The sequence below is a fragment of the Gadus macrocephalus genome, chromosome 1 (genome assembly GCF_031168955.1).
Source record: "Gadus macrocephalus chromosome 1, ASM3116895v1".
In the NCBI taxonomy this organism is placed as follows: domain Eukaryota; kingdom Metazoa; phylum Chordata; class Actinopteri; order Gadiformes; family Gadidae; genus Gadus; species Gadus macrocephalus.
In genome coordinates, this window is record NC_082382.1 from 11,186,259 (window position 1) to 11,194,289 (window position 8,031).

At 45.3% G+C, this 8,031-nt stretch overlaps 1 protein-coding gene across 4 annotated transcripts; it reads left to right on the forward strand.

Annotated features, from left to right (window-relative positions):
* The first annotated feature begins 1,510 nt into the window (after window positions 1-1,510).
* LOC132468934 (high mobility group protein HMG-I/HMG-Y-like) lies at window positions 1,511-7,824 on the forward strand. 4 transcript variants are annotated; one of them, XM_060066891.1, is made up of 5 exons: window positions 1,511-1,662; window positions 2,583-2,699; window positions 3,236-3,316; window positions 4,722-4,793; window positions 5,683-7,824. In XM_060066891.1, exons 2-5 carry the CDS (start codon window positions 2,601-2,603, stop codon window positions 5,749-5,751), a joined length of 321 nt encoding a protein of 106 aa, XP_059922874.1. In that variant the 5' UTR covers window positions 1,511-1,662; window positions 2,583-2,600; the 3' UTR covers window positions 5,752-7,824. The 4 variants fall into 4 exon arrangements, with proteins under 4 accessions (XP_059922874.1, XP_059922792.1, XP_059922969.1 ...); XM_060066809.1 differs by lacking the exon at window positions 1,511-1,662 and adding an exon at window positions 1,703-1,890; XM_060066986.1 differs by lacking the exon at window positions 1,511-1,662 and adding an exon at window positions 1,943-1,967.
* The last annotated feature ends 207 nt before the right edge of the window (window positions 7,825-8,031 follow it).

Below are 8,031 nucleotides of genomic sequence, written 5' to 3' on the forward strand. Positions count from 1 at the left end.
GTAATTTCACAGATTAGCTGAAAGTCCCACTGCTGGTCTGCAGGCGGTGCCAGTGGTTATCCAAAGACAACACACACACACACACACACACACACACACACACACACACACACACACACACACACACACACACACACTCACCATGGGTAGTACCTCTGGTTCATCACCCGGTCTCTTCGGCCCCGTCGATAGGGCAGAGCACGGCGGACATGTTGGAGGGCAGCGGGGATGGGGGCTGAGGCAGTATGGGGGTGTGGAGGAGTGAGGGCGGCGGGGGGGGGAGAGGAAGGAAGTGAAAAGAGTGAGGGATATGAGGGTCGTGTGTGTGTGTGTGTGTGTGTGTGTGTGTGTGTGTGAGGGGGGGGGGGGGGGGGGGTAGAGGGCGAGCACATGCCGAACATTGGACTTATTGAGGGAAAGCTCTCTCTTGTCAGTTCATTTCAAATTCAATCGTCCCTTGCTGATCATTTAAACATATATGCATGGCTGACCGAATGTACTCACCACAAATTATGGCTTATGTACATATTTATGTATATATATATATATATATATATATATATATATATATATATATATATATATATATATATATAAATGTAGAAATACACATTATATATATACATACATACTCATACACAAACACACATATATAAAAATATATACATAAACTTCTAAATATATTTACATATATATATCTTAGCTTTCTATCTCTGTCTCTGTCTCTATATAAAGGTCGTTTCTCTGTGCTGGTTGAGGCGGTTTATGGCTGTTGGGAGGTGGAATGCATAGGAAGAGCAGTTAAAGGCCGTTATGGACACCACATCTCAGAAAGGGTGAGAGAGGTTTCATCCCCTCCAGATGAGGGGCTCATTTACATCCTAACGGCCGGTAGGTGTAGGAGCAAAACAACTCCGCGGGAGGAGCCCAGCGGGGGGGTGGAGGTTCTCACACCTCAGAGCATTTCCATGCAGTCCCCTTTCTATGCAGCTCAGCCCCGCAGCAGACAGATGTTTATCTATTTCACATGCATAGTCGTCTGGCCGGGTCCTCGCCGGCCATTTGGATTCTAATGAGCCCAGCCTGATGAGGACTAAAGAAAACATGCCTGCTGGTTCAACATCTCAGCTCACTCAATAGGGTTTTTCTTACATAAACAACTAGTCGATTTGATGTACAATGTATCAGTACTGAAACATCTTGATTCATTCCATTGTTGACCATGAGAGGATCCCGAAAACCCTTCATAGGCCTAAAAAACATCCAAATTATAAACCAAAATAAATCATCAAGTGGCCGAATATATTGAACAGGCGATAAAAACATCCTGATAACATGTATTAATAATAGATATGTTTAAGTTTTATGTATATTTAAGATTTAGGCTAGGCAAAAAGTAGGCCTACATCTAAATCAAACGTTAAGGATTATAGCCTAAAGACCATTCTGACAAATTATGCACAAAAAGATGGAAGGGGCTGGACCACACGTTGGTGGCCCGTTTATCATATCCCCGCCCTCCGGTGCTGCGCTCCCATGAGGGCGGTTCTTTAAATTGCGCTAAAACTCCAGACTGGCGCCTTTTGCTTATCTTCTGTGGACAAGACACACGTACTATTTATAGATCACCGTGGGTTATTTTTGCAGCAGTCCACCTCGCCGGTAATTCAAAACAATTTCTTTAAAAAATCTGCTCACTTCCTTTCTCATTCACAACAGATTTTTTTTCAAGGCTCTATAAACCGGGATTTAAAAGGGGCGGGAGATACGCGGTCTGACGAATCAAGCCGTATCCTACAGACACCAGAGGGGTTTTAACCGGGTTTAGCCAGTCAAGATTCATGAGAATATTTCGTTTTAATTGAACAAAACCTGAAATCGAAGGATAAGGTAAGAGCCGAAATGCATCAGGGGAAGAGTATACGCTGCAGAAGCCTCTTGGCCGGCAGGATTAAACGCATCAGACGGTAGACTGGTGGGAGCTCACGCTTTGTATTTACATGCTGGGTTTATATATATGTAACGTTATATATATGTATATATTACGCTCGATCTTCCGCAATGAAGTAACCGAACCCGAACTGTTTATCTGACGACTGATCGCCAGACACGGGGAGCAGAGAGTGCATGTCTAAAGGCAGGGTTGGTTCACGGAGAGCATAGCGGAGCTATTGTATATCCGTGGTGGGGATCGCACAGGGGCTATGCCTGCAGATACAGTGTAGAAGTAGTTGTATTTCTTCCTGTAGGCCCGACCATTGACCACAATAACAAACAAGGCCTCAAAAGCTTTTTTACGTTTAAATGTTTGGCAAGTGTGCGCAGCCTCCATTGCAATACCGTACCGGGCTGTTGGTGCGAATCCCATTTGTCTTGGCCCATGGGCTGTGTAATCGAGTGCCGATGAGACATGTATAAATAGTCCCTCGAAATAAGCACGGATTATTGAGTTAAACGTTTTACCGGCGCAATCCTCCTCGGCATTATGTTTTGAGCACGGCGGTGTGCATGCTGTGCTATATGGTGGCCAGGCCTAGTCTGATATAATTGATCAATTTGATAATAATAATCGATTTCTCTAGGTCGAAAAAGCAGCAACAATGAGTGACAAGGGGACAGTCTCGACGAAAGAAAAGGAGGCAACAGAGAAAAGGGGGCGTGGAAGACCCCGCAAACAGCCGCAGGTGAAAACGTCTGACGTAAGTAGAGGCAGTGCATTTAAATGTATTCCATTTCTGAAAATCTGTTCTCAAAGATGAACTCTGTGTAATTGGGGGGTTGCTGTGTATGTTGTAGACGTTTCCACCCTAGTCCTTTCACTTTGGATTTGCTTCAGTTGGGGTTTATTTAGGATGAAACAATTTGGAGGGTCCACCACACTTATGGGTAATGTGTAATTTGAATCCATTGAACCTGTGTTAACCCTACAAGTTTTCATTTCACAAGAGGACGTAGGGGAGTATAAGTCCTAATGACTGGCTTAGGTGGCTGTCACTCAGCGTAGTCAGTTTAAGCATTGAATTGCATGGTTGCTATGTCAACAGTTGCACGGTGACAAACACTCGCAGGAATATACAACAAGGTGTGTGTGTGTGTGTGTGTGTGTGTGTGTGTGTGTGTGTGTGTGTGTGTGTGTGTGTGTGTGTGTGTGTGTGTGTGTGTGTGTGTGTGTGTGTGTGTGTGTGTGTGTGTGTGTGTGTGTGTGTGTGTGTGTGTCCGTCCCTCCCTTCTTCAGGAACCCAGTGGCTCCCCAACACCAAAGAGACCCAGGGGCCGGCCGAAGGGCAGCAAAAACAAGACGGCCACCAAGGGCAAAGTAAGTCAACACCCGCCGTGCGTGTTTCTACATCGTGGCTTTAATGTCCTCGTGCGTAATGACAAGAAACACAAACTGTAAACACGCGTGTGTGTGTGTGTGGAGGGCGCCCCTCAGCAAGGGGACCTCGGGCCCCACCAGCGTTTCCTCATGTTAAGCACACCAACCGCCAGACCAGCGCCACCTGCCCCCCCCCCGGCCTCTCCCTCATCCCGTTTGCGGTGCATGTGCGTTTCCTCTGTACAGTAACGGTAGCGCACACGAAAACCCCCTGTCCCTCTCTCGCGAGGATGTGCTGTCGCCCTTTGTGACGAAGTGGAGCCCAACTGCACCCCAGAGCCGCTTCCCCCTCAAGAGTGTCGAAACAACGCGATGGCTGCGGCCGCACTCACACAGACCTCGGTGGAGCAGCCCTCCCTTCTCTTTATTATTATTATTATTGTTCTCTATCTACGATAAAGATGCTCCCGCCCCCTGCGGCGGTTCGCTGCACGGCTTCCTGTCGGGGTGTAGCGTCGGCGTGTAGCTGCAGGTGCATGAGGCCACAAGAGCCCGTCCGTCCGTCCTCTGAGCTGATGTTGGGCTCACCAACAACCCTGTCATACCCCACACACACACACACACACACACACACACACACACACACACACACACACACACACACACACACACACACACACACACACACACACGGCTTACAACCCTTGTTCTTCTCGGCTGGCCGTTGCCGTAGCAACAAGCTGATTTCTCCCCCATACCCCCCCCCCCCCCCCCCACATGCTCCCACCATGTCTGATATGCTCAGGGAGAGGGAGCTGGGGACCGGGGGCTGAGATCCACGCTGATATAGGGACGAGATGTGGACAGCCCTTTTACTGTCGTAATCATCCCTCTGGCTGCTTGTGTATATCATGTCTATATTGGGTTTAATATTTGTTTTAATTATGATTTGTTTTTATTATTATTTTATGTTACATTATTAAACTTTATTTTTATTTTTTACTCTGCACACATGAGCTTCTAATCGAGGGTGGTTTGTGTCTCGCTCAGTTGCACCAGCTGTCTCTGAGCCTAAGACCAGGTGGCCAGCGAACTGGAGTGCCCTGTGTGCAGTTCCTGTCGGCCTTCCAGATAATGGCCAATGAACTCGCTGCCCTTTTTCCATCTGTCTCATAGCAGCGGCGCTACCGCCACCTGCAGGCAGTGGAAGGATTAGCGTTAAGATTATTTACCTTTTTTTTATTGAAGGTTCACAAAAAAAATTAGCTTTTTGTAGTCAGAACCAGAAAAGGAAACTTTTCAGTGGACGTGCATCGTCTGGTATCAGGTTTGAAGATTTGGCTTCTCCCCCCCACCCCCTCCCGCCTCCAAGATGTCTAACTTGGTATTTATTTTGTTTGCGCAGAAGGCTCCAGCAGCAGCTGCAACCGCAACCGCAACTGCAGGTGCCAAACGTAGAGGACGGCCCAGGAAGGAGGTAGGATGGCACACCTTTTATTTTTCTTTCAAAAAAATATTGGCATGTCGTAACTTGATCTCCGTCCAACACTTTCGATGGACGAGGTAGTGAGATAGAAGGGCAATATTTAAGTGATAAAAATCACATTTTCCTCATTTGGATATATTGACAGCATTCAACTTGACTTCAATATATCAGAAATTAATATGTGCATATTGATATTGCTCATTTGTGATTGTAGTAAAAATGCATAAAATTCCCTAAGTGTAAGGGTAACGCACTCCTACAAAGAGGTGTGTGTGTGTGTGTGTGTGTGTGTGTGTGTGTGTGTGTGTGTGTGTGTGTGTGTGTGTGTGTGTGTGTGTGTGTGTGTGTGTGTGTGTGTGTGTGTGTGTGTGTGTGTGTGTGTGTGTGTGTGTGTGTGTGTGTGTGTGTCCGCCCATCCGTCCGTCCTCCTGGGTTGTATTAGTCACGAGAGTGACCCAGACTTCCCCGGTTATTTTTATTTTTTTTGTTAACGGGCCTCTCAGTTTTTATGAATGAACATCTCAGGGGTGGGGGGCGGAGGGTACTGTATAAGGAGGATGTGGAGTTAACTTGTGACCCACCCGTGCTATGATTCACCACACATTACAGATGTCTCACCATTCCTGTGAGTGTGCATCATCACACAATCAATAACACACTTCTGCTCTATGGTGACACTCGGAATTCCTTCAAGTGAAAAGTTCAGTCAAAGTATTTTAGAGGGTGACTCATCAGCTAGCCCGTCATAAAGCCGTTTATGTTTTCTATTGCTCAGTCCACTGGCAACTTTCACATTCGGCTTCTTTGATATCGTCTTTTTGCAATAATCACATATCACATAATCACACAATAATTTTTCTTTTTTTCTTTCCCACAACAGGAGAAAGAAGACAAACCTTCCCAAGAGTCATCTGAGGAAGAGGAGGAGGAGGAGGAGGAAGATCAGTAACTCGTCCCATGCTACCTCACTCGACGTGCTGACTTGCTGTTACACCAGCGCTGGGATAGCATCTCCAACACCAGTGCCACCACCACGACCACCATGTTTGCGACAAGGGCCTTCCAGCCAACGGGAAGGGTAACACGGTTCATCAGAAATCTCTTAATGCATCAGCACTGGATCAACAATGGACTTTTCTCGATATGTAAACCTATATCAAAGAGGTAACGGTCCTTTTAACTCTTGTATGTCATGTTGCCGCAAGTCTTTTATACTGGACAAAAGTAAAGCTCCCGGGAGTCTGGACCTTTCTTCTGTTTCCAAACCCCCCCCCCCCCTCCCCCAAACCCCCACCCCTCCAAGGTAGGTTAGTAGGACATGTTCTCTGCTTAATGTTGTAATATTGACACTTGTACCCACATCTGAGATGGAAGGGCATGTAGGCTTACTTTCTGTTTTTGTACTGGACAAAGGTGAATTTTACCTATACTTGCTGTTTTTTGTTGCTTTTGTCGTGTGTTAAATGGTCAACCTGTCCTCTGCATCCTATTATGAATGGAGGAGTCGCGCGTCAGTTTTTTTAGAATGAGACTGGGTAAAGTACCTTGTTCGTTGTAGATGCTATAATCCACAAGTAATCTGTGTAACTGTCCAACCTCATCATTTCTTTGGTCGATCGTCCCTCCGCCCCCCCCATAGCCTTCCTTGCAGGAATACATTGGTTTATTTTGTAGTTCCACTGCACTGTAGTTACAGCTCTGTATGTGAAAGTCCCTCACGTTGTCCTCCGTCGACCGGAAAGATGTCAAGTTTATCGTTGGGAAATCAGGATACCATTTTCATAGTTTCATTCTCTCGCTCTCGACAACTTACAGGTCAGAGCCGCGGGGTTAATATTTTTCAAGTCGTAGAATCTTTGTTCAGGGAGCTTTCTGACCGTCACCATCTGCATCAGTCTTTGGGTTTACGCTGACATGCCCACGCAGTCCAATGCAAGGGCAAGCGCTAGTCGTGCTAACAAGGAGCTTGATTGTAAACACAAGAGCATAGCAGAACTACTGTCGGACCTTGAGTTTCATTCCTCTTGGCGCTCACACATTAGTTCCTTTCTAGTTGAGTGGTTGTCATAGCCCGGTGAGGCAAAGGGAATTACTTTTACTTGGTCTATGAGGATGTGTTTTAGGCAGTCTGCTACAGGAAAAAAAACAATGTTTGTTTGTTTGTGTACTTGTGTCAGGGAACTCTTGGTCACCGTACATTTTAACTGGGTTTTTTTCCACAAAACTTAAGCTGCTACAACCTCAGTTACAAAAACCCGGAAAACTGCAAGGCCTTACGAAGCCTGGAATTTCATACCTCACACAATGTCTGTCTTTTACCATTTACTTGCATCCAACTGGTTTGCAACTTCTGACAAGAGTCTGAACGATGTCTTTATTACGAAATATGTGTTTGTGTGTTGAGTGTGAGAGTGTATTTTTTGTCTTTCTTTAAAGCCGACTGTAATGAGTTATTGTTTGACGGCGGCCTAGTATGTGATTGTGTGCGTTCGACCGCTGTCAGCCTGTTGGTAGACAGAACCTGCAAAGAGGGTGGTTTTTCTTTTTTTTTTTTTTTTTATGAAAAAAATAATAAGTGACGTCAGGGAGGCCTGTCACCCGACTGTGGTAGACTCTAGGTGTGTTTTATCCGTTTAAAATAAATCTTCTGGTGCACTGAAAAAGTTGGTTCCGATTTTCATGGACAAATGTTGGTGTTTTTGTTATTTTCTTTCGACGACGGCTGTGGGCACGCTTCATTGTTGTGTAGACTGCTGCCGAAACGTGTCCGCCTCACCGTCTCCATTTCCATACAGGCTATGGCCATTTCATATCAGAGTAAAATAGTCCCATCTTGTTGGACGATATCCATGCCCCTTTTTCCATACTGACTTCATCCATCATCCATTTATATACTGTTAAAGATCAACGGGATGGGATCATTCTTTTAAATGTACACTGTCTATAAATGTACAAGTCTATATTTCTATGGTGCCCTATAACAATTTGTATCCAGAGATGGTCAATAAAGATAAGAATTTGATATCGTTGGTCTTTGTTTTGTATTTGCCTCGGCTGCTGGTCATCTCTTTGTGTTGTTAACATCCATCAGTCATCAGATTTCATTCCAAGGAGGACTGGAGATTTATTTAACCATAAATATTAGGTATTTTTTCTTAGTGTAATGCATGCTATATCTTTTTTTTTTTTATCACATTTTTATTCGTTTATAACAAAAACAACGAAGGCA

What these genes read in the sequence shown, in the direction of transcription:
- LOC132468934 (XM_060066891.1), top strand. Translation starts at nt 2,601, where the DNA reads ATGAGTGACAAGGGGACAGTCTCGACGAAAGAAAAGGAGGCAACAGAG. An exon ending in AGACGGCCACCAAGGGCAAA is followed by an intron (nt 3,317 to 4,721) that starts GTAAGTCAACAC and finishes TTGTTTGCGCAG; the next exon opens with AAGGCTCCAGCAGCAGCTGC. An exon ending in GAGGACGGCCCAGGAAGGAG is followed by an intron (nt 4,794 to 5,682) that starts GTAGGATGGCAC and finishes TTCCCACAACAG; the next exon opens with GAGAAAGAAGACAAACCTTC.